General features: G+C 34.2%; 2 protein-coding genes across 2 annotated transcripts; one reads left to right on the top strand and one right to left on the bottom strand.

The window, feature by feature from the left end:
* Nucleotides 1-1,333: 1,333 nt before the first annotated feature.
* Nucleotides 1,334-14,794, bottom strand: LOC101890061 (succinate--CoA ligase [ADP-forming] subunit beta, mitochondrial). The gene is made up of 9 exons (XM_059123982.1): nt 14,720-14,794; nt 14,563-14,642; nt 13,505-13,611; nt 9,121-9,273; nt 8,344-8,506; nt 6,412-6,679; nt 2,706-3,130; nt 2,465-2,634; nt 1,334-1,548 (listed from the first exon to the last, which is right to left on the bottom strand). Exons 2-9 carry the CDS (start codon nt 14,626-14,628, stop codon nt 1,539-1,541), a joined length of 1,362 nt encoding a protein of 453 aa, XP_058979965.1. The 5' UTR covers nt 14,629-14,642; nt 14,720-14,794; the 3' UTR covers nt 1,334-1,538.
* Nucleotides 14,795-18,514: 3,720 nt separating this feature from the next.
* Nucleotides 18,515-25,674, top strand: LOC131803062 (maternal effect protein oskar-like). The gene is made up of 5 exons (XM_059123986.1): nt 18,515-19,548; nt 21,138-21,660; nt 21,724-22,247; nt 22,306-22,690; nt 24,645-25,674. The coding sequence occupies exons 1-5, from the start codon at nt 18,594-18,596 to the stop codon at nt 24,745-24,747; spliced, it is 2,490 nt and encodes an 829-aa protein (XP_058979969.1). The 5' UTR covers nt 18,515-18,593; the 3' UTR covers nt 24,748-25,674.
* Nucleotides 25,675-26,151: the final 477 nt, after the last annotated feature.

Genomic DNA, 26,151 nt, shown 5'->3' with positions numbered 1-26,151 from the left:
AGGAGGAGAATACTGCCTTGACTCAGCCTTAACGGTCCCATATCCTCAATAATCTGGCGAATTGCTTGCATCTTTCTTATCACGCTGTCGTTAACTGGGTCAAGAGTCAGAGCATTGCCTTCGTTCCGTTTCGTGCTCCTAGTGGTAGCAGACAATCCTGAATCACTGTCCGTGACTGAACTTCAAGTCATTTTTGTTGAGGTGAAGGTAAACTTCGTACTTGTTGTTGTAGTAGTAGCAGTAGTACATGCAGATGTTTTGGATTCTGCTAATCTGGTTCAAGCTACAGGTTTAAAATTTTGGCTATCTTAACGGGATCTTCTGAAGTGAGTTGATTAGGTTTGGCGATACAATTAAAGAGGTGCAGCGTATTGTTAGGGTCTGTATCACACGACGGACAGACGTCACGCACATCTTCGTCAATTCGTGCTTAATACGAATTGAGACGACTGCATCATCCTGAACGTAATTGTGCCAAAACTGCCCTGGTTGGTATAGGCAGCTGACGTTCTTCAGCTGCAATGGAATGGAAGGGTGGACTCCGAGGACGGTTTTCAACTTGTAATTGATGATGACATCTTCGACGTCATCAATATGAATGCCACTCAGACCTGCCCGATGGGCCTCTTGATCTAGAGGTTTCTAAAACACGAAATTAACATCCACTCAGACATGGTACATCTCAATATTTCCATCAACACAAGATCTTTTATAAAGATGATAGAGATCGGATCATTCCTGCTGGTACCTCCTCCACAAAGGTTTGAAGTTTTAAATAACCAAAACGATCCTAAAATCCGAAATAAGCATCTGGCATTCTTCAAATTATACACATAACAATATTTTTTTTTAACCCGAGGTCTGGTGTGAAAATGGGATATATCGGACCACTCCTTATGGTAACTCCCCCACAAAGGGTCAAAATTTTGAACAACCATGAAGCTAATAAAACGCAAAATTTGCTAACTCAAGATCTGTTGTGAAGATGATATATATTTGCCAATCCCATCTGGAGTTGCACATATCTCATATAAAGTATGGGAAGTAGTCGATTAGTCCAAATCTGGCACGTTGTAGTATTTTTATCAGTCTTAGGTCAGATACGAAGTGGTCAATATTGCCAAACTGCTTTGGTCAACAACTTGAATAATTAAAACTTAAGGCCGGAGGGTATACATTGGTCGGAAAAACCGATTGATACTATTTCACTTTTTTAACTTGACTCAGATATACGTCGAGCCAGTCCCTTGGCCAAAATTAAACACAAAAACAAGTTTCTTTTCCAACAGATTTCATTACACGAAAAACAAATTGTTTTAAAAAATGAAACATATATAGCTCTAAAAACATATATATTTCCAAATCATTATATCACATATTATTATTTAATTGTTACACAAATATATTCAAATTGAATTAAATTTTGTTAATTAAATGAAATTTTACAGAAATTAAAGAAAAGTTATTAACCACATGTATGTAGTAGCAGAACTGTCCTTCTTGGCAAAGATGAACAGCCGTTCTAAAAAGGACTTGATTTAAGCTTTTCTATAAAAAAGATAGAAGAGAAACATCAAGTGGTTTATTAGTAATGGTATTAAGGCAGAGATAATCGATGACTGATAAAAGAAAACAGGCAGTTGTTTGATTTTTTGGTTTCAAAGAGGTATTGGTCTTCTTTGTATTATGAGTGTATTTTTGTTTAAAATAAAACTTAAAAATAGGAAAAAATTAAGAGAGAGATAGAAGAAAATGATGTAAAATATAGCGTAACAACAAAAACCAAGAACATGCCATGGGACATTTTCTTGCAAACAAATTATTTAAAATATATATAAACAACTAAGAGAAAAAATGATGGTAATTTCTTTATAATAAAAATCAATGAAACTATATGGACATAACAACAACAAAAAAGACATGAAGGCAGTCACAATGTATGGCTCTTTTTGTGGAAGAGAAAGAAAGGTTTTTCGGAGTCTTCGATTATTACACATATATATTTACATTCAACATCTTGTGCATTTAAATGTTACAATAAGAAAGTGCTCGGGTTTTCATTCTTTTCCATATATTAACAATGATATTCTAATTTATTTTTTATAGGTTAGGATGAATAGCTTTAGAAGCTGCAATATCATTCATTCATTGATTGATTGATTTTGTTGTTGTTTTTTTGGGTTTTAAATGGATGTAATAACAATTCAAACATTCCATGGATCTTAGAATAACCTTTTGCAAAACTACAATGCTGGCCATATTGGGTGGGTTTCCAATTTTTTTTTCGGTGATAAATGTTTTTTTTTATTGTTTATCTAATAGTTTCAGAGAATTTATGAATAGTTGGTGTATATTTTTTTTAATATTGTAGAAGCAATCAATAGCTAAGGGTAAGGATGTAAGAGATGGTGGTGTTGGTGGTAAATCATTTTGTTTATTGATGGTAGAATAAATAAATGTCTACTTGACGCTGTCGGGAATTTCAAAGCTGACATCCATTTTGACTTCACGGGCCAACTCGACGATCTTGGCCAAGTGCACGGCCAAATTGGCAGCCTCATCCAAGTCGTGACGGGGAATAATTCTCAAGCCAGATTTCTTGATCAATTCACGAGCCTCATTTACATTGGTGCCCTGCGGAATACAGAAATGGGAGAGGGATTAAAGTTTGTTTGATTTTTTATCTTTTTTTTTAAGAAACTCACCTGCAACCTGCACACAATTGGCATTTTCATTTGCAAATCCTTGGCGGCAGCAATAATACCCTCAGCAATGACATCACAACGCATAATACCACCAAAGATGTTAACCAAAATGCACATCACCTTGGGATCGGCAGTAATAATTTTGAAAGCTTCCTTGACGGCAGTAGCAGTGGCACCACCACCCACATCCAAGAAATTGGCTGGATCACCACCATACAGCTTAATGATATCCATGGTGGCCATAGCCAAACCAGCACCATTGACCATACAACCAATGGTACCATCCAAGGTAATGTAGTTCAAGTCATATTTGGCAGCTTCAACTTCACGTGGATCCTCTTGGGTCCAATCGCGCATGGCAAACAATTCCTTTTGACGGAATTCACCGTTATCATCGAAACGGAATTTGGCATCGAGGGCAAAGACTAAATTTGAAAAAAAAAAAATCAGTTAGATTTGGAAATAATTGAACATATTTAAACAAAGTAAAAAAGCGGCAGCATAAAATAACGTTTGTGAAAAAATAAAGGTAAAGCGTTTGCAAAACATATATCAAAAATACAAAAAAGAACATGGAAGAAGTAACTACACAGGTTCTATGGGTTTTAGAACAAAAAGGAAATAAAACAACTAAAATACAATCAGTCGGATTTGCCGACAGATGTATACCCCCAGCCTTGAGCTATGATTATTCAAACTTTTAACCCTTTATGGGGGAGTTTCCGAAGCAGTTGGCCAATATTGACTAATTCGTATCTGACCTAAGACTGATATAAATATTACAACGTGCCGTATATGGACTATATCAACTCCTTTCTATACTTTTTCAAAAATCGTGAACCCTATGTGGGGGAGATACCAGAAGAAATGGTCCGATATCTATCATCTTTATAACAGATCTTGTATTGATGGAAATATTGAGATGTGCCAAGTCTGAATTTAATCGCATGTTAATTTTGCATTTTATGAGCTCCATGAATATTCAAAATTTTGACCCTTTGTGGGGGAGGTACCAGAAGGATTGGACCGATATATCCCATTTTCAGCCAAGACCTTGGGTTAATAAAAATATTGTGATGTGTGTAATTTGAAGAGAATCGGATGCTTATTTTGGATTTTATAATCGTTTAGTTTTAGTTCAAAACTTTGACCTTTTGTGGGGGAGTTACCAGAAGGAATGATCCGATCTCTAGCACCTTTATAAAAGATCATGTGTTTATGGGAATATTGAGATGTGCCAAGTCTGAATGGAATCAAATGTTAATTCCGTGTTTTATGAGCTCCATGAATATTCAAAACTTTGACCCTTTGTGGGGAAGGTACCAGAAGCAGTGGACCGATATATTCCATCTTCACAGCAGATCTTGTGTTAGTAAAAATAATGGGATGTGTGTAATTTGAAGAGAACCGGATACTTATTTCGGATTTTATAATCGTTTTAGTTATTCAAAACTTTGACCCTTTGTGGGGGAGTTACCAGAAGGAATGATCCGATCTCTAGCACCTTTATAAAAGATCTTGTGTTTATGGGAATATTGAGATATTCCAAGTCTGAACGAAATCGAATGTTAATTTCCTGTTTTATGAGCTCCATGAATATTCAAAATTTTGACCCTTTGTGGGAGAGGTACCAGAAGGAGTTGACCGATATATCCCATTTTCAGCCCAGAACTTGGATTAATAAAAATACTGTGATGTGTGTAATTTGAAGAGAACCGGATGCTTATTTTGGATTTTATGATTGTTTTTGTCATTAAAAATGTTAACCCTTTGTGGGAGAGGTACCAGAAGGAATGGTCCGATCTCTACCATCTTTATAAAAGATCTTTTGTTTATTGAAATATTGAGATACACCGAATCTGAATGGAATCGGACGTTATTTTCGCGTTTTATGAACTTCATGGATACTCAAAATTTTGACCCTTTGTGGGGGAGGTACCAGAAGGAGTGGACCAATATATTCCATCTTTACACCAGAGATTGGATTAATAAGAATATTGTGATGTGTGTAATTTGAAGACAATCGGACACTTACATCACATTTTATAAGAGTTAAAATTATTCCAAATTGTTGGGGAGGTACTTGATGCGTTCCACCCATCCATTGTTTGTTTGTCCATTTTGGTACCTGACCTAGCACTGATGCAAATATTAGAATTTCCAAAGTTGGGGAAAGATCGGACCATCCTTTCACTTTCTTTGAATTATTTTCTTTGGAAATATTAACATTTTGTGGGGAAGGTACCAGAAGGAGTGGACCGATATTGCCCATCTCCGAACTTGATCTAAATTTGACAATATACCAAGTTTGGATTAAATCGGATACTCCCTTCGAGAGTTATCGTGAGCATCAGCCAAATGGACGGACATCGCTACATCGACTACAAATGTGCAGAAACAGATTTGGTTCAAAGGGACCTGGTCTAAAACCGTTATTGCGATGAGGCACGTTTTGTCCGTATCAAATGATATATACCCTCTGTAGCAATATGGCTGAGGGTATAAATACACATAATCATACTACGAAGTCGTCAGAGCTGGTAATATGGAAAATTTACAGCCCCAATACAATTGAGATAGAAATTGGTCAAAATAGGGATTTGCTGAATAATATATGGTTTTTTCCAGAACCTGCATGAATCTACTAGTTTTGTAAATTTTAATCATTAAGGGAAAATCTTTCATAGTTGTAAAAATTTTAATATTTTAGCAGTTCTGGAACAAACCATTAGATAGAAAATTCGTCAAAAAAATTTAAGTTTTAAATCAAATTCTACTGAAATTGGGTTCAATTTTATGTGTCTTGTGTTTTTGAAACAGAGGGAAGGCTATTGTAAATTATAAAAAAATAAAAGCATTTTAAAATGAACACGAATAAATAGTAACATGAAAATCTAATTCAACTACTTACAGGCTGCGCGATTTTGTGTGTATTATTTTTCAAAATGTTCATTAACAGAAGACACACACACACACATGGAGTTCGATTGCAATGAAATAAATGTAAATACAAATGTTAGGGATTAAAAAAAAATAATATAAAAATCAACTATCGTTGTTAAAATACAAGAAAATCTTAAAAAAAACTATGTTAGCCAAAGACATTTCGAAACACAGATGGGGGTTAAATAAAACCAATTTTGTTTTTTTTTTTTTTTTAGATAAATGAATTTTGCAATCTAAATTTTGTTTTAAGTAAGATTCCTGTAGAGAGCTGCCTAGTTGGGATACAGGCACGGAGTACATTTCATTAAACGAAAATTTATTTAACTTGTAATTCAATTAAGCCAACTGGCTCATAATAACTAATAACATATTAACCTGATAGGAAATAAGAGCCTGTTCTGTATGAAGATACGGAAGTGATTGGAAAGAAAAACACAGTTTTCAAATTTGCTTTCTAAATTTTGTTTTCAATTTTAATTCTGTTTTTGAAGAAAGTCCTAGAAATGGTGTTTTTCTTTCGCATTAGATTCCGTATCGCCACAGAGAAACAGTGCCTAAATCTCTCTTTAAAACTCTGTTTTTCTTCATGAAATTCTACGCAACTGAATCCCCAACTAGTGTGAAATAAAAAAAAAAAAAAACACTTAAATAAAATGATTGTCATTTGTGGTCTCAAAGGATCCTAATCAATGTTTTTCGCCAATCGTTTTACTTTTAGTGTTTTCTTTATTTAATATTTTATTGTATTCAATATACTCACATCCTTGCATGGCATCCTCAGCATAGGGATTGATTTCAATCAACAAGGCATCCTTTTCGACAAACAATTTGTACATGTTCTGCAACATATCAACGGTGTCGTTGGCATGTTTATCCTCCAAACCGACTTTCTTCACCACCTTCAAGGCTTGTTCTTTGGTCAAACCCTTTTTGATATCGATGGGTTCATAGATAATGGCATCGGGATTTTCGGCAGCAACTTCTTCAATGTTAACACCACCCTGAGATGAGGCAATGACAACGGGGCCCTGAAATTGAAAGAAGAACATTTTTGAGTAAAATATATAACAGAAATAAGAGATAACGATATGAATCAGAGCTACAATTTGTTCGATTTTACTCGACCAACAGCCACTGCTGCGACAAAAAGAAAACACGGACCTCAAAGCTCTAGCCGGCAGCAATTGGGATGCGAAAACTATGATGGTCAGTCTGGGGTCAGTTATGCGGCCCCTATATGGTCTGCGGATATAAGTGCTACACAGTAAAATAACATTCAGACCTGCCAGAATGCTGCCCTGAGAACTGTGACGTGATTTCTCCTCATGGCTATCTACCTGAGGAGCCGAAAGTATGGCGTACGAGAAGCCAGCATAACCATATGTTTCCGTTGCAGTACCAGCTTGGCTGTTATCATGGAATCATCCAAAAATATTCCACCAGGCGTGTCAGGAAGGACATACATGATCGGGAGAGGAAGGTCCCACTCTATAATAGGGAGTCTCTAGATCAAACAGCATATAAGGCAGGTGTTATAAGGTATCTAAGGCTATCTGGCCGGCAATATCAAGCAGAATAAACTGCTTCCTAAGTATATGACAATTGGAAAACTCGGAAACCGTCCAATATGCAACTTGAGAACTTTTGAAAACTTCCGGTAATAAGCTGTTTTTACTTCCACATAGCATTTTTCACAAATTGAATTTTTCTATATTTTGAAATTGTTGCCTTATTAGGGCATAGGTCATCTGAGGATGGATATTTGATCATTTCTCTTTCGAGTTCAACACAAATGAACTTTTGAAAATGTCTCTTTCCAGTTGATGATGAAAGTGTCGGATTGTCTTTAAATTACACACATCACAATATTTTTATTAACCCAAGGTCTGGTGAGAAAATGGAATGTGTAGGTCCACTCCCTCTGGTACCTCCCCCACAAAGGGTCGAAATTTTAAATATCATTGAAGCTCATAAAACACGAAATTAACATCCGATTCCATTCTGACTTGGCACATCTCAATGTTTCCATAAAAACAAGATCGTCTATAAAGATGGTAGAGATCGGACCATTCCTTTTGGTACCTACCCCACAAAGGATCAAAGTTTTGAATAACCAAAACGATCATAAAATCCGAAATAAGCATCCTGTTCTCGTCAAATTACACACATCCCAATATTTTTATAAACCCAAGGTCTGGTGTAAAATTAGGATATATCGGTCCACTACTTCTGGTATCTTCCCACAAAGGGTAAAAGTTTTGAATAACCAAAATGATCATAAAATCCGAAATAAGCACCCTGTTCTCGTCAAATTACACACATCCCAATATTTTTATAAATCCAAGGTCTGGTGTGAAATTAGGATATATCGGTCCACTACTTCTGGTACCTCTCCCACAAAGTTTTGAATATCCATGAAGCTCATAAAAAGCGAAATTAACATGCGATTCCATTCAGACTTGGTACATCTCAATGTTTCCATAAATACAAGATCAAATCGGGCCATTTCTTCTCTGCACCATGTGGGGCAGCATGGGATTCAAGGTTTTGAAAAACAAAACGCTCGAAGAAAGCTCTTTTGTTGGAGTATATAACTTCTTTTCTTAAGCATATTGTATTCGCTTTAGTCGGCCTGCAGACTTTGTATATAGCAATATAAATACATAAATGGGTTGGACACCTTGATACTTACATTGAATGCACGCTCCATCATGACGGCAAAATAGAATTCACGACGGGGGAATTTGCGTTCGGCAACCATAACCTTCTTACAGATGCGACCAGCGGCACCAGTTTGTTTGGTTACCAAAAGTTGGTTGATCATTTTGGAAGCAACATCTTCGGCTTCTTTGGGACTAAAAGAAATGGTTGTAAAATAAACGAATAAATAAGCAAATAAATATTAATCACAACTAAGTTAATTCAATAAAAGTAATACTGAGTTTATGAAGAAATATGGGCCAGGTCCAAGGAATATCTTCAATTTGAGTTGTCTCTAAACGATAAATGTCAAAATAATAACAATTTTTTAAACCAAAATGAAGAAAAAAAACTAGGAAGAAATGGTGATTGGAAGATGCATTTTCTAAATGGTACTTTCTAGAGAAGATTTTGCCGAAAAATTATAATTTGTTCTGGCAATTTGTCCAGAAAAAATAACTATTTTCTTCTCCTTTTACAATATTTCCGACATTTATTTATCAAAATCCGATATTTTGATGACGAAAATTGAAATTTGATGACGAAAATTGAAATTTAATGATGACTCTATCCATTCAATATACCTTGGACAGGCCAATGAGGGCGAAATTCCCGTCTTGCTCTCGTGAACAATGAATGTAATGTTTTAGGCACCTCTCTCCAATAAACTGAGTTTTAACTTAAGAATATTTTTTGTGTCCAAATTTCGAATACTCAGGAAAAATATTAAGTTTTAAAGTTATTAATTTTCCAGTAAAATGCAACTTACTCATTGACAACACGTACACCACCCTTGAAACCATTTTTGAAGGCACCCTTGCCACGACCACCGGCCAAGACTTGAGCCTTCAAAACCAAGTTGTTGGTGTTCAATTTTTGGGCAATTTCACGGGCCTCAGTGGCTGAGGTTGCAACACCGAATCTGAAATAAAAACAAAAAAAAATATTATTAACTTATAAATAGTTTTCAAGTTAAACAAGTAAAAAAGCAGTAAGTTCGGCCGGGTCGAATGTGAATGCCCTCTACCATTTGGAAAGAATTGGCAATTTTCAAAAAAATAAAATCCGTTAAAAATACTTTAAAAATCTTAATAATACGGAATGTAGCCGGGGCGTAGACCTGCACGGACAATTTTCTCTCATAGGCTGTAGAATATATTACGAACTTCAAATACCAAATTTGAAACATTGTCGCTTAAATCACCAAAATACCGAAAATAGGGAGGTGCCATTATATGGGGGCTATACCAAAACGTGAACCTGTTTGGCCCATTTTCAATACCAAAAGTCCTGCAGACATAATATACATTTTAGTAAAATTTTATCAACCAACCTCATTTCGTTTGGAAGCTAGATTGATTTCGACAGACGGACGGACATCTCTAGATCGACATAGAAATTTATGCTGATCTAGAATATATATACTTTGTGGGGTTTAAATTGTACTCTTCGAGGTATTACAGACAGAATGACAAACTTAATATACCCTCCATACTATGGTGCAAGGTATAAAAATATGCAAATTAATAATTCCCTAGATTAGTATTTTATTTCAAATAAATAATATTTCATGTTTCAAAACTTATTTAAGGATCCATAATTGTGATTTATGTCATTAACAATGACACACAACTGCTGTCTAATGATTAGTGGGCCAAAAGAACAAGTACTTATTCATATCAGCATTTGTCAGGGTTTTCGTTCAAAATTCCAAAGTCCAGATAAGATATGATTGAAAATAACACCAGTGACGTGTGCCTACATCACAATCTGTGATAATCGGAATCTTATTTTAATATACACAAGTTAAATATAATCCATTAAGTGGTGATAATAATATATCATAAAAAATTAATCTATAAAAATAATCCATTAAAGTCACAGTACATTTAATTAGGCGTCTACTGTGATTACAACCATGTTCCATGTATGGCAAGCAAAAAGTAACCCACTCCTCTATCCCCTTTCCCTTACCGTTTTAAATTGCTTTTACTGATAACATAATAGTTCGTTTGACTTTGCATCTTGTAATCACTAAAATAGAAACCTCAATAGCCACATTCACCACTGACTGTAGACATTTGTTTTATTTTTTTGCATTGATCAAAGGTCAGTTTAGCTTTTCTTTTATTGAGATGTGCCATGTCTAAATGGAATCGGATGTTAATTTCATGCTTTATGAACTTCATAAATATTTAAAACTAGCTGGCCCGGTCCGCGTTGCCGGCCCGTAGTTTTAGTCTTTAATGCAAATTTTGCATAGCATAATATTTTACAAATCTACCTCATAAAGGTGAACAAATTTTAATATAAATATTGATTCGACTAAGTAGAAATAAATAACTATGGAAGGAGGGCAAAATAATTTCTGAATAGTCAAAGTTAATTACGCTTTTACACCCATTACCATAGCACATCAAATTGCGCATGAGAGTCCCCAAAAAGTATATTTTCTTGTTCATAGTAAAATTCAATGACGATTAAACAATACCCGCGTTGTTGTCCGCCAATCGGTAAACATCACTATAGATCGGCAGGCCTGAGGACTATATGGGGACTGTACCAAAATATTTACGTATGTTGACATTTTTCTGTAAGATGGTTCTCTACACAAAAAGTAGCCTAAATACAGCAAATAATGGCAAAATCAGTTGAAAAACGTGGCCAAGACCACGGTCACAGCTGAAATCAGGGATACATTTATATAAGGGTTATACCAAAACGTGGCCCAACCAATATTCTCTTGGGGGTTACAAATTCAATAGAAAACAAAATTTTCTTTTCTGACCACCAATTAGATGTGAAAGTGGACTTGGGGATACTTATATGGGGACTTTACTTAAATAAATTCCTATGTGGCAATTATCTGTATGATGGTTCCCTACCCCAGGGGCATAAATACAATTTTTAGCCAAATCAATTAATGAATGTGGTCAAGACCAAAATGGGCCCTACTCTGAAAATTTCAAACTTTATGCGAAGAGGTTCTCTACCTCCTTAGAAACAAAGATGCCAAATAATGGCCAAAATATTAAAAAAGTGACCAAGACACCAAAAATAGTTTAAATCATACGATGGTTATATAAATATGAAATCGGGTTGTACCCTTATACGTGAGTTATGATCATGACCTGCAAAAAAAATTATGATCATGACCTGCAAAAGCCATTTAAGGTATCTTGAATGTTTGGGAAGAATTTCTGGAAGGATAGAAATCCTTTTCTTACTAAGAATCCCATTCGCTCTACTATTTTCCACCCTTTATATTTGGTAATTTTCTGATTGTACATTGGACGGATTATTGTGACAGGAAATAAGTAGTTCCACGCTTTGAAATGAGCCCCATTAGGCTTTTTCGGTCATTTTTGTTTGTTTAAATGTGTTCGAATCTTCCAGCTGAACCACGATGTAGGCCCTGGAGTTGAAAGGTAGATGTCAGTTAACATCGTATTTCCCACTCATTTCATTTTTTGGTGAAAATTTGTATATAGTGAAAAATTATTCTTTATTTTGTTCACAAAAAAATTTACTGAATTCAATTGGATAATACAAATTGAAAAAAATGACAAAAGAAGAATAACACATTGAAAAAATCTTCAACTTGTTCGCTGATTTTTTACAGCAAATGTTTAAAGATCCTTATATAGTTTGTCAATAGATTGTACTTCTATTTTAAAATTCGATTCCATTAAATTATTTCGACATCATCTATTCCGTTTCGCCACCACATAATTTGGTACTACATTTCCATGTAACTCGCCATCAATTTCATTTCTCAAGAAATCAAGTCAATTAAATAATTTGGTATTAATATTTGAATTCAAAAATAAAAAACACTACAAATGTACATTAGAAAAAAGTAAGTCAAAATGGAAAAAAATCATGCAAAATAAAACATTACTATTGTACATTTCAAAAGTCAAAATGAAAATGTTAAAATATCACATTTTTACGCGATTTTTTTGGATATTATCCTTTTCGGAGAGGAGACAATTCCGAATTTGTATGAATCGTTAAAATCAGTCCAGCGGTTCTTAAGTTATAAGCGTAGTAACTAACACAACTTTCTTTTATATATATAGATTTTGAGTCTTTATAGGGGAGGTACCAGAAGGAGTGGATCGATCCATCTTACACCAGACCTTGGGTTAATGAAGATATTGAGATGTATGAAATTTATAGACCATCGGACTCTTGCATCACATTTTATAATAGTTGTAATTATTCAAAATGTTAACCCTTTGTGAGGATGTGGACCGATAATGTCCATTTTCGCACCTAACCTAGCACTGACTCAAATATTAGGATTTGCAAAGTTAGAGCAAAATCATATCATTTTTCTTTCTGTGCAGAAAATTACTTTCTTTTGAAAATATTGACATTTTGTGGGGGAGGTAGCTGAAGTAGCGGGCCGATGTTGCACTTCTCCGAGCTCGATCTAAGTTTGACAATAAAATAACGATGTACCAAGTTTGAATCGGATACTCCCTTCGAGAGTTATCGTGCGCACCAGCCAGCCATACAGACAGATAGACGGACAGACATCGCTAGATCAACTCCAAATGTCCTGAAACGGATTTGGTCCAAAGAGACCTAAGGTCTAAAACCGTATTTCGATGAGGCACGTTTTGGTCGTATCAAATGATATATACCCTCTGTAGCTATATAACTGAGAGTATAAAACTATGTATTTAAATTACGACCTGTTTGAATTGATTTCTACTACTTACTTGGGTTTAGCAATCTCTTTCTAATATAATCTCTAAATATGGAAAAATTTAAGTTAAATTCCCAAAGGCTCCAAAGTGGTGTTGGAACAGGCGTGCTATTTTTTAAATAGTATTGTGAACTAATCTTCTAAAATGTTATTGTTAACGCAATTGCCTTCCAGTGAAACAACGGCTTTCCGGACTAAAAAGGCAGCTCTAAAAACTAATTTAATAAGGATCTTTAAATAGTGATGTGTTCACATTCCACAGAAGATTTTTTCCATATTTTTCCTAAATTATCCATTGCGAAAATGTAAAACAAAATGGCATCTAACACTTTCTCTAAGTTGCATTTTTAAAACCCCTCAATCCCACAATTTCTGAATAAGAATAAAAGTATGAATTAAAAACAACAACCTGTTTAAATTGAATAACATCACTTACTTGGGTGTAGCAATACCGCCATCGTTCAAGAGCTTATAGGAAACATGTTCCTGTACGTTTAGATTACGTTGTTGTTGGCTTTGGACAGCAGCAACAGAACCCAAAATCTGTAATAAAAAAAAACATTTAACAACAAATTAGAATAACAAATTAAAACAAACAACACGACAAAGTTAGGTATGTAAATATATAAATCATGGTCACTAATACAGCCTAACATTTGTCGCACTCCAAACAATCTTGAACGCGGTGATAACTAAACAAACAGCAGACAAAATCAAAAACAAATATTAAGAAAGATTAGACCCGGCAACAGAATTGATTTAAAACTAAAAACTGGAATGTTATTCGTTAGATGTCAAACAACAACAAGTCACGAGATTTTTAGAGTGAGTCACAGGGTTTTTGCCAGCATAAATTTTTGGGCCGCATAAGTGACGTCAAAAGTGAGTGGGGGCTTGGGACTACCATGGCTGATTAAAACTCAAATCAGCAGTTGCTTTACCGGTGATAAGAAATTCTTTTTGAAATTTCGCAAAACAAACAAAGTTTGTCTAATTTTGTGGCATAAAATGAGACGAAATAAAAGTACAAGGTTCGCCATTGACATCACCTTCGTTCGATTTTTATTTCACATTAACATTGATAAAAAAAATACCTTCACTTTTTCTCGAATTGCTTTCTTTCCCCAACTCACTCACATTTATTTTCTTTGGGGTTCAAACAAAAACAAAACACTGCAACTGGCTGGCTGACTGACTGGCAAACTAACAAACAAACACATCATCCCACTCGAGGGGGAGAAATGTACACTATTATCTCCATGAAAAATATGTTACGTCACACATATTTTGTTAATTATTTTTCAGCTTTCTTCAAATGCTACTGCTCTTCACACATATAAAATGAAATTGTTTAAATTTCATTCTCTCTCTTCCCCTGCATCATCACCTTGACCGTAGACAGATGACGGACGAGTAGCTTTTTTTCATTTCGCCAATTATGTAAAAATATTTGTTTGAATTTTTGCATTTTTTCTTTTCGTTGGAGAAATTTACCTTTTGACAGACTTTGGGATTGATTATTTCCTTTAGCAGATTGCTGCGCGTAATAACCGAAGCCATTGTATGTGAATGTTCTATTTAAAAAAGAATTGTACAATTAAAATTAACTAAATTCTACGAAATTTCCTTCAATAATAAATTATTTGCCTACCGTAATACTAAACGTCAAGTTAATGATTGCCGAGTGGAGCAAGTTGCACAGTTGCAAAAAAAGCACGAAAGCTTATTTTTTTGAATAAAAGCTAAACAGTTGCAAAGCAAAAGTAGCGGATATTTAACAGTTGAAACAAATCGTACGAAGGCGAAAGAGAAAAAGGAGAATGAGGAGAGAAAAAACATAGACATGATAATAAAAAAGGAAAAATTATGAAGTACGAAACCAGAGGGGAAAAAGGCGCGCAAAAATTTAATAACAAGCAAATTCAACGGAAAATGCTAGGAACACAATTGGAGCGAACGACGAATTTTTTCGCGGCGTATGTTCGTCGTCAAAAATAAAACACATATGTGTATATGGAAGTGCACACAATCACGGCACCGGCGAAAATTTCGTCGGTCGCCGCGAACTCAATTAGCTTTATTTCTATTTCATACGCCGGCGACCGGCGAACAAAACAGTACAAGGTGGCCATACTTGTACGAATTTTATGTGTTTTAGTAAATAAAGTTACTTTTTACTTTAAAATTTGTTATGGCCACTCTACTATCTGTTACTCGTATAAAAAAACATAATTAATTTGTTTATTTATTTGTGTACTTGCGCCTGAGTGAAGATGGATATCAGTGAATTTATAATAGAGAAGATGGACATAAGTGAAATTATAATAGAGAACGTAAAGAATTATGTGTTCTTGTATAATTCATTGTAGTCAACAAATGAGCAAAAAGTAAACAACTTCATCAGCTGTTTTATAATTTCGTCGGTATTGTGTTCCATACGACGAATTTTCGCGGCTCATTTTGTCGCCGCGTAGGGCGAAATTCGTCGTTCGCTCCAATTGTGTTCCTAGCAAAAGGTAGGCAGCAAGATAGACTTTCCATTGAAATTATCAATTGACCTACGGAAAAATGCCCGACTTCTGTCAATTCTGTGTATGTATTTATTATTTTCAAAAACATTTTTTTTGAAAAAAATATTATTTTAGAAGAAACGTAAATGGTGAATCGCCCATTAGGAATATTATTTTGCCATGGAATTGGAATACTGAACGGTTAGGTTCATGTTTTTAAAAGAGAATCCAGGCTTTCCGTTTAACTTTGTCATTTTTGACTCATTTCAAAAATAAGGAGAAATATCAAAGAGAAGGAGAAAAACTTGTATGTCATTTTAATAATTTTAATAGAAGGCGGACATGCCTTCAGGGCTCTATCAGTAGTTTTGAAAAGTTATTCAATCCATACTACAATAAAATCAAGGTAGGGCTATTGTACCATATTATTTTATTTTTTTTTTTTTATTTGGATTAATATGTCAACTTTATTTGTTTATGTGTGTGTATCCCTTTCAATAATAAAAAAATGTGCAGAAGATATTCAAATTCGTGTATTTTCAAATTGCATACGTAGGAGAAGAGATAGAACATGATTTTGAAAAGTAATTTTGACCTTTCATTCGGTTCGCCGTTTTCAATTATTTATTCAAAATAAATGCATCAAGTTGTTTGTTTAGATATTAGTTCTTACATTACGAGCCAAACAGGTCGACCTCTATACTTGCAATTTTTTAAAAGTTAGCCTACCTTGTCTTCATTGCACCATGCTTCAACCGCCTTATTGTTCCATGGGTGTAAACAGTGCTCAAAGAACATTTTCCCTCCAATCTTTATCTGTGGTAGCCGTGATTATTGGCCAGTCACAATACATATGAAAACATACGTTTATTTTGTTGCGATGGGTCAATTAGCAGGTTTAATAGTTTCAAAGAATATAAACGCGCTATTAAATCAAATGTTCAATTAAATTAAATAATGAATTTTGCCCTTATTATGTTCCCTCATATTTTGCTTATTTCTCTCTCTCTCTCTCTCGTGTCAATTCATGCTTAGGTGGGTATGCGTTACGTTACGTATTCACTATTTATTATATGACACTAAACGGAAGAAATGGCGGGTATTTTTTGACATTGAAAAGAAAACTTTACAGAATAAAGCAAAGTAGTTTTTGTCAATTTGTGTTAAAACATTAAAGAATTATAAAATATTACTAAATTAAAACACGCACAAATAATAAGTGATATGTTTTCGTTCGTTGTTGTTGTTTTTGTGTATAACAACCATGCATGCTGGGAACTAATCTATTCTGTAGAAGAAAAAAATCCGTTTTTATACAACAGTCGCCTTGCAACAGTCAGCATAAATCAGGCCGAGATTACACACTTTGACGGGGACTGGCATGAAATAAGGGTCGTGGAATGTTGGGAAATATTTCAAAGATGTAAAACTAAACAATCAAAAGAAATGATTGTCTGCGGTATATATTAGTAGGTAAATTAGTCAAACTGTTTAAATTTAGTTCTTTATAACTTCCAGATTGGTTCATAGAAACAAGACCAATACTGGGTGCCGAGCGAAAAAATTGGTGCTCTTAAGACGAATGTACCACAAGAGAAGGTAATGTTAATAGATGAAATCAAACTACCTAATGCAGAGTATGGATTTTGGCACATATCTGGGATGTTTTGCACATGTCTTGGATGTTTAGTATTTGGAATCGTCTATATGGTTAAAGGATCCATGTATCAGACACATCGAACCATCAGATTTCAGCATTTGGAAGTGTCAGCCACAGTAATATCCGAACAAAAAAGTTAATTTGACATTTTGGATCCTCAGTAAGTAGAACATCTCCTTGCAAAATGTTCAAGTTCACTCCAATAGTCATTTTTAGGCCTCTATATTTAATATTCCAAGCTCCACCATTTGGTATAAACCCTACATTGTTATAACTTTTTATTTTCATTATTTTGAATTTGCATTTTAGATCTCAGTGGCTAGCAACTTCTATTTACATTTAGGATTATAATTTGGTCTGGTATCTGGATAGTATCCATGCATCGGTTCTGTCTGGTTTTAGTATTTTTAAGGTTTGTACGATTTTTCCAATTTAAATGATACTTCGAATTATTAATAGAATATTTTTATTACAGCTCTGTATTAAAATACAAAGAATCCACACATACTCTATTGTACAAGGCATACAAATATTGCTAAGATCTACACCATAGGTACGTTTACTCCTTATTTTTTTGAGAGCCATGAATTTCCAATACAGAGGTATTTTCAAAGTTTATTTAAAAACACTTTTTAAATTGCATTTCCTTTTAGATTCAATCCTTTGCCATCGGAATTTTGTCTACTAATTTATTAATAAAATTTTGATTAAGAAATCGAATAAGTATGTTGAAAAATAAGAAGTGTCCAGTGATCAATATCCCAATATTAAATTCCTCGTTTTTTTTATCCCACGCCTAAGAACAGCCTGGCCTAATTTTTAACTGTGTGTGAGGTGTTTTTGTGTACAGATGCAACAACGGAGTCCAATTTGGTTCGGGTATGATATGTTTTTACTTGACCTGGCAAAAATCCCCATAACCTTTATGTGTTAAAACATTGTGACGAGCCTCCTAATGGGACGCTAGTCATTACAGTGTCTTTTAATTGGGTATCAATAACAAAGTTAATCTGAATTAATTGCAGATTTACTTAGGCCCAAAAGGAATCAGTTTAAAAATTTCCTATTGGGATGGATTCCACTTCAGTGAGTGTTTTGACATTTTCAAGGTGAATATCATCACATCTCTGCCATTGGTCTCATTGCAAACTCTTCATTCCATTGTCAAACAACTAGTCGACTCTTTCTTCCCTACACTCCAAACTACAGCACTGGAATATGGCTTGGGCAGAACTTTGCAAAAACAAATCTCCAAAGCACCGTTACATTTACAATCATTGGAAAGTATGAAATAAGCAGAATTCAATTCATTCAGTTGTTTGTGTGAGCGGCGTTGTCATTGAATTGCATCTTCAATGGCCACGGTCAAGTCAACGAATACGATGAAAGCAAAAACAACTTCTGAACCCCATCATATGGAGGAGACCACGATCAAATCCAATTCAAACAGCGTTTCGAACGGTTGTGATTTTCGTTCAACGTTCAAACGACATCTAACCACGTGTCTACAACGTTGGCGGCAAAAGCATTCTTCCAACAATAAGTCAAGCAAGAAATCGCCAATAACTTCAAATGAACACCAGCAGCAAGAACAGCAATTAAGTGAAGAAGAATGCCATCATCAGTGTCCGTGCCAACAAAACAGTGATAAATGGTTTAAAAGATATACACGCAAGGAGTTTTTAAGATTCCACACCCACTACAGTGCATCACCAACATCTGGAGTGGGTTCATCTTTTATGCAGCGTACGACGGTGTATTGTAAAACGCTGAATACAAAACTATATAAAATTCTAATACCAAAAGAGCTGCGCCAGCGTCGTCGTACCACAATTTCAACAAAAGCAACAACACCAGTATCAACGATCGCCGACGAGAGAAGAGAAGAAGAGGGCCCTCATCCACAAGACGATCGTAAAGTTGAAATTGTGGCCAAGCTGTTATCATCAACTTTGGTAAGAACCAGCAACATTTCAACTTCAACCTCCTCCCACCTTGGCAGTTATTTCACAGAACAGGAAAATTATTGCAGTCAACGTCGTCGTAACTCAGTCGATAGTGCCTATCATAGTGTTGAAGAAAGTTTCGAGATCTTTCAAAGCTCGATAACCTCTTCGACAACAACACTAGCAAGGGACGACAACGACGAGCAGCATCAGCAGGTGGTGGAAGAGGAGAACGCTAACGATATGGTTGTTTCGGAGTTAACTTTTTTGGAAATACGTGATGAGTATCCCGATTTGGATTCCGAAATTCGCAGTATTCTGACAGCACGTGCTCAGGATGGTGCTACCATATCGGATATAAGAGGTAAGAGAGGACTACGATTCTATACCCTCAGCCATATGGCTCGAGAGGGTATATATCATTTGATACGACCAAAACGTGGCGAATCGAAATAACGGTTTTAGGCCCTAGGGCTCTTTGGACAAAATCCGTTTCAGGACATTTGGAGTCGATCTAGCGATGTCCGTCCGTTTGTCCGTCTGGCTGGTGCGCACGCTAACTCTCGAAGGGAGTATCCGATTTGATCCAAACTTGGTACATAGTAATATTATTGTCAAGCTAAGATCGAGTTCGGAGATGGGCAATATCGGTCCAATCCTTTCGGTACCTCCCACACAAAATGTCAACATTTTCAAAGAAAATAATTTGCTGCACGGAAAGAGAAAGGACAATTTGCTCCAACTTTGCGAATCCTAATATTTATATCAAAGCTAGGTAAGGAAATAGGGCAATATCGGTCCACTTCATCGAGTACCTCCCCCACAAATGGTTCAAAATTTTGAATAATTATAACTCTTTTAAAATGTGATGTAAGTGTCCGATTGTCTTTAAATTATACATATCATAATATTTTTATTAACCCAAGGTCTGGTGTGAAGATGGAATATATCGGTATACTCCTTCTGATACCTCCCCTACAAAGAGTCAAAATTTTGAATATCCATGAATCTCATAAAACACGAAATTAATATCCGATTCCATTCAGACATGGTACACCTCAATATTTCCATCAAAACAGGATATGTTATAAAGATGGTAGAGATCGAACCATTCCTTCTGGTGCCTTCCCCGAAAAAAGTCAACTTTTTTAATAACAAAAACGATCATAAATTCCGAAATAAGCATCCGGTTCTCTTTAAATTACACATATCACAATATTTTTATTAACCCCAGCTCTGATGTGAACCATCACCACTTCTGCTGGTACCTCCCCCACAAATGTTCAAAATTTTGCATGTCTATGAAACGTGAAATTAACATCCGATTCCATTCCAGACTTGGTAAGTCTCAATATTTCCATCAAAACAAGATCTGTTTTAAATATGACAGAGATCGCACCATTTCTTCTGGTACCTCCCCCACATAGGGTTCAACATTTTTGAAAAATAAAACGCTCAAAGAAGGCTAGATAAGCAACCAACTCTCTTCAAATTTCACACATCCAAATATTATTGCTAACTCAAGATCTGTTGCGAAGATGAAATATATCTTCCAACCTCTTCTGGTCCCTCACCTACAAAGGGTCACAATTTCCATTACTTTTATCTGTCATGACTTGTGAAACAAGTCGGCATTTCGAGTTTTGCCTTGTTAAGGCGAAGATCATATGTTTTATGATTTAAGTGTTTGTTTTCTCTTTCGAGACGAGCTTAATGATCTGAAATTTGCAGTGAAAAGGAAAGCCAGATAGACACTATCACACACTCACCACTATGCGACGCGTTTCGCCGTTGGTTAACTTTACAACTTGTTTTAATATTTCTCTTAACCAGAAATCTGAGATGAATGTGGAATTTATCGGAATTTATTTTTATTCAAATATTTTCTTTTCAGAACTTTTTTTAAATATTTAATATTTTTATAAAATATTTCCATTTTTTATTGTTTTGCAGATGATTATCGCAAACTAACCGGCCTCACATTTCCAATTTATGAGTCGGTTACGGAATTTCTTCTCACCATACCATATGTCTCGGCCTACTGTAATGAGAATGGTACACGTATCTTCAATATACGACCCATGGAGAAGACCAAACATATTCATAATATGGTTATGGAACAGAAACCTCATCAGGAAACTACGAACAAACCATCGTCTTATAATCATCGACGTTATCGTGAGCACCAAAGGAATACAAATTACTATCCAAATAATTACAGACGTAATTTTCAACATCAGCAGCCTCAACAGCCGCATCAGCATCATTTCTATGAACCAATTCAGATAAAACCTGATGGGCCACAACAACAGCAACAACATGTGGTGCCATCTTCGAATCAAATATTATCTCAAAATGCTGTGGTCACCGAAAATCTGATGCTGAAAAGTGCCAATACCGATAAGCTGGTGGTGCAAGATAATTCCGAAGGTTTCGTGGAGGACAATTGGATCTATAATGATAACTGTAATTATTTGTGAGTAGAAAGAGTTTAATTTAATACATACGAGATAATATTAATTCCCATTTCTTTTGACAGACTCAATCGCATCCACAGCCAAGAACCTGTTGCCACCAATATCTATGCCAATCAAATGATGATTCCCAGCAGCGATATGTATATTGCCGCTGATGATCAACAACATCAAAATCTACAACAATTCTTTAATGGAATACCAACTTGTGGCCAGAGTAATTTCAATATGCAAACAAATATTGCCATGCCTTCATGTGAAAATAATATGAATTATTTAAATAATTTATTTCAAAACCAAGAAATGCCAATAAATACACATAACAATATGGTACTTGGTGGTGAAAATCCCGGCGGTGGTGGTGTTGGTGCCCCAGCAATTAATCCTCGTCGTTCATCTTATGGGACGCAGAAAAGTCTAATGCCTCGCTCGAGTAGATCATCATCGCCCACCACCAAAAGTTGCTATACAAACGATTCCTTGTATGCCGACAGCGATTATGAGGCACATCTTCTGGATTTTCTTTTACTGGGAGATGATTTCTTTTTGTACATGGCCCGCATGGAGCTTAGGTGTAAATTCAAAAAACGTGGGTCTCATAACTATCTCGAAAAATACAAAGAAAATAAAATAGTTTTCGTTTTCAGGTCAGAAAGTTTTACAATCCGGACTTTGTGTGTCGGGCCAAACAATTGGTGCTGCCATTAAACGTGTCATTGGCCTTCAAGACAATGGTCGTTCGATTATTCTGAATATCGGTTCAGTTAACATAATGCAGGGACGTCAATTGATACAAATCGAACATGAATACCGGGAATTACTTACCATAATGCTGAAAAAGGGTATACAACCGATTCTAACCACATTGGCGCCCTTGGCCAACTATACACATGATATGGAAACGAAACGTACACTGGAACGTTTCAATAAATTCATTAAATCTGAAGCGGAACGCAATAATTTAATAGTCATTGATATCTGGAAGTGTTTGGTGAATGATAAAGGTGCCGTGAGGTTCGATTGCTATCAGAAGTAAGTAGAAAGATTTTAAGGAACGATTTTTAAAGAATATTTTTTAATGTTTGATTACAAAAGTGTTTAAAAATATTTTTGAAGGTCTAAACAACCCCGTGGATTTTTCTAAAAATATTTTTAAAACGCTGAACGCAGCTTAGTTTTGTTTTAAAATATTTAAAAGCTCAAGACACAATCGTGATTTTTTTTAATATTTTAAAACCTTCCGACACAGTCCTGATTTTTATTTTAAGAATATTTTGTAATCCCTAAACATAATGGTGGATTTTTTAAAAATATTTTGAAAACTCTAAAAATAGTCGTGGATTTTTTTTAAATATTTTAAAGCTCTAAACAAAGTCGTGAGTTTTTTAAGAAAAAATTTAAAGCTCTAAACACAATCGTGAATTTTTTAAGAAAAAAATTAAAGCTCTGAACACAGTCGTAGACTTTTTAAAAACATTTTAAAGCTCTAAACACAGACGTGGATTTTTTAAAACTATTTTGAAAGTTCTAAACAAAGTCGTGAATTTTTTTAAAAATATTTTTAAAGCTCTAAACACAGTCGTGGATTTTTTAAAAATATTTTTAAAGCTCTAAACACAGTCGTGGATTTTTTAAAAATATTTTTAAAGCTCTAAACACAGTCGTGGATTTTTTAAAAATATTTTTAAAGCTCTAAACACAGTCGTGGATTTTTTGAAAATATTTTTAAGGCTCTAAACACAGTCGTGGATTTTTTAAAAATATTTTTAAAGCTCTAAACACAGTCGTGGATTTTTTAAAAATATTTTTAAAGCTCTAAACACGTCGTGGATTTTTTAAAAATATTTTTAAGGCTCTAAACACAGTCGTGGATTTTTTAAAAATATTTTTAAAGCTCTAAACACAGTCGTGGATTTTTAAAAACGTTTTTAAAGCTCTAAACAAAGTCGTAGACTTTTTAAATTATTTTTAAAGCTCTAAAAACAGTCGTGGATTTTTTAAAAATATTTTTAAAGCTCTAAACACAGTCGTGGATTTTTTAAAAATATTTTTAAAGCTCTAAACACAGTCGTGGATTTTTTAAAAATATTTTTAAAGCTCTAAACACAGTCGTGGATTTTTTAAAAATATTTTTAAAGCTCTAAACACAGTCGTGGATTTTTTAAAAATTTTTTTAAAGCTCTAAACACAGTCGTGGATTTTTTAAAAATATTTTTAAAGCTCTAAACACAGTCGTGGATTTTTTAAAAATATTTTTAAAGCTCCAAACACAGTCGCGGATTTTTAAAAATATTTTTAAAGCTTTAAACACAGTCGTGAATTTTTTAAAAATATTTTTAAAGAACTAAATACAGTCGTAGATTTTTTAAAAATATTTTTAAAGCTCAAACACAGTCGTTGATTTTTCAAAAATATTTGTAAAGCTCTAAACACAGTCGTGAATTTTTTAAAAATATTTTTAAAGCTCTAAACACTGTCGTGGATTTTTTAAAAATATTTTTAAAGCTCGTGGATTTTTTTAAAAATATTTTAAAGCTCTAAACACAGTCGTGGATTTTTTAAAAATATTTTTAAAGCTCGTGGATTTTTTAAAAATATTTTTAAAGCTCTAAACACAGTCGTTGATTTTTTAAAAATATTTTAAAGCTCTAATCACAGTCGTTGATTTTTTAAACATATTTTTAAAGCTCGTGGATTTTTTAAACATATTTTTAAAGCTCGTGGATTTTTTAAAAATATTTTTAAAGCTCTAAACACAGTCGTTGATTTTTTAAAAATATTTTAAAGCTCGTGGATCTTTTAAAAATATTTTTAAAGCTCTAAACACAGTCGTTGATTTTTTAAAAATATTTTTAAAGCTCTAAACACAGTCGTGGATTTTTTTATAATACTTACCCCAAATAATTTGCAATACCTTACATATTTGGAAATATTTTTTTTTATCAAAAACCTGTAATTAAATAATTTTCCTCTTTCCTACTTCCAGCGAACCGCGAAATGTCACCGGAGCTTCGGAGCCATATCTATTCTGGAATAACATTGGTCGCCAGCGTGTATTGCGATTAATAGAATCTCAGTTGGAATATTAAAATCATATGTGATAAAGCTGCTTTTAAAACTCCCAATATTTTAAGCCCTAAACGAAAATCAATCTATCACGGAACGCTGTTTTAACTTAAGAAAAAATTTTTCAAATTTTTTGTAATGTTGATGTTATTTTATGTATGTTCCTATATCTATGTTTAAATGTTTGTTGTGTTTTTGTGTATTTTTATGTTATATGTGTCCATAAAAAACATTGTGCCTAATGTAAGGAAAAATTCCAATACTAGAACTAAGCTTAGTTAAATGAAGATAGAAAAATTTTTAGAATTAAGTTAGGCTCCCCTCCATTATACCTTCTCTCCAGAATTTCATAACAAAAGCTGGTATTTTGTTAAGTGAGGAGAAAAGTAAGAGATTTCTTGAAATTTTCCAATGACTTTTTGAGGTTAAGAAAAGTCATGCAAAATTTAAAGAAATCTTAGTTTAAGATATGGTCTTGTTTAGGTCGTTTTGTCCCCCAGTGGCCACTGTTGTAATTATTGTCCTTTGTCCCCTCGCATCAAAGTAAAGTATTCTTTTGTGTATTCGTGCACAAATATATAAAAGTCAATAGATTTACTTTGATATTCCTCCACTTTTTATACTATAATCTCTATCCCCCCTTTTTTTTGTTTTCCTTCCTTATCAGTGTATGCTTGCTCAACAGGATCACTTTGGAATTTTCTTAAATCAATGCCGCGGTTGATTTTTGTTTAATCGAATAAGTTTCAAAAGTTGATTCTCGTCAAGCATTTTGTTGCAAGTCTTTCTCTTTGTGCTTTTGTATGTTTTCTTGTGATTCCATGACCCACAACTAAAATTGCACTTCAAAAATTGAAATTAAATTATTTCAATATTTCAACTGTAATTTTAATTTGTTATAAATACTTCTGGATATTTTCCTTATATTACCGTACATAATCAATGTTTTGTGTTGTTAATTGTACATAACCTAGAAAAAAAAAAGAAAATTAAAAATATGTTTGTTTTCCTTTTTTATCCTTGCGCTGGTGTTCAATTTTCATGTGTGCTTGTATGTTCCCTGTCCCTGTGTATGCGTGTAAACTTGTGTCAAACCATAACAAGCAACCAAAAAATCAAAAAAAAAAAAAAAAATTAAAATTAAATAAAAAATTAAAACAAAAAAAATTGCAGATTATGGACAATTATTTATGAGAAGGGTCTTCACTGAGAGGACCAATTGGGCTTTTATGAAAAGACCTTCTATGAGAAGACCTTTTTGGGCTTCTGTGAGAAGAACTTTTTGTCTTCTATGAGAAGACCTTTTGGTCTTCTATGAGAAGACCGTCTGGTTTTCCATGAAAAGGCCTTCTGGTTTTCCATGAAAAGGCCTTCTGGTCTTCTATGAAAAGACCTATGGGTCTTCTTCTGGTCTTCTATGAGAAGAT

Source organism: Musca domestica, unplaced genomic scaffold, assembly GCF_030504385.1.
Source record: "Musca domestica strain aabys unplaced genomic scaffold, Musca_domestica.polishedcontigs.V.1.1 261, whole genome shotgun sequence".
In the NCBI taxonomy this organism is placed as follows: Eukaryota; Metazoa; Arthropoda; class Insecta; order Diptera; family Muscidae; genus Musca; species Musca domestica.
The sequence above is the reverse complement of the archived record's forward strand: the minus strand, read 5'-3'. Positions and strand labels throughout refer to the sequence as shown.

Coding starts and splice junctions, on each gene's coding strand:
- LOC101890061 (XM_059123982.1), bottom strand. CDS start 14,628: ATGGCTTCGGTTATTACGCGCAGCAATCTGCTAAAGGAAATAATCAAT. Junction 3,131..6,411: donor TGAGGATGCCATGCAAGGAT/GTGAGTATATTG, acceptor TTTCAAATTTAG/TCTTTGCCCTCGATGCCAAA. Junction 2,635..2,705: donor CAATTGTGTGCAGGTTGCAG/GTGAGTTTCTTA, acceptor TGTATTCCGCAG/GGCACCAATGTAAATGAGGC.
- LOC131803062 (XM_059123986.1), top strand. CDS start 18,594: ATGGCCACGGTCAAGTCAACGAATACGATGAAAGCAAAAACAACTTCT. Junction 19,549..21,137: donor TACCATATCGGATATAAGAG/GTAAGAGAGGAC, acceptor ATTGTTTTGCAG/ATGATTATCGCAAACTAACC. Junction 21,661..21,723: donor AATGATAACTGTAATTATTT/GTGAGTAGAAAG, acceptor TTCTTTTGACAG/ACTCAATCGCATCCACAGCC.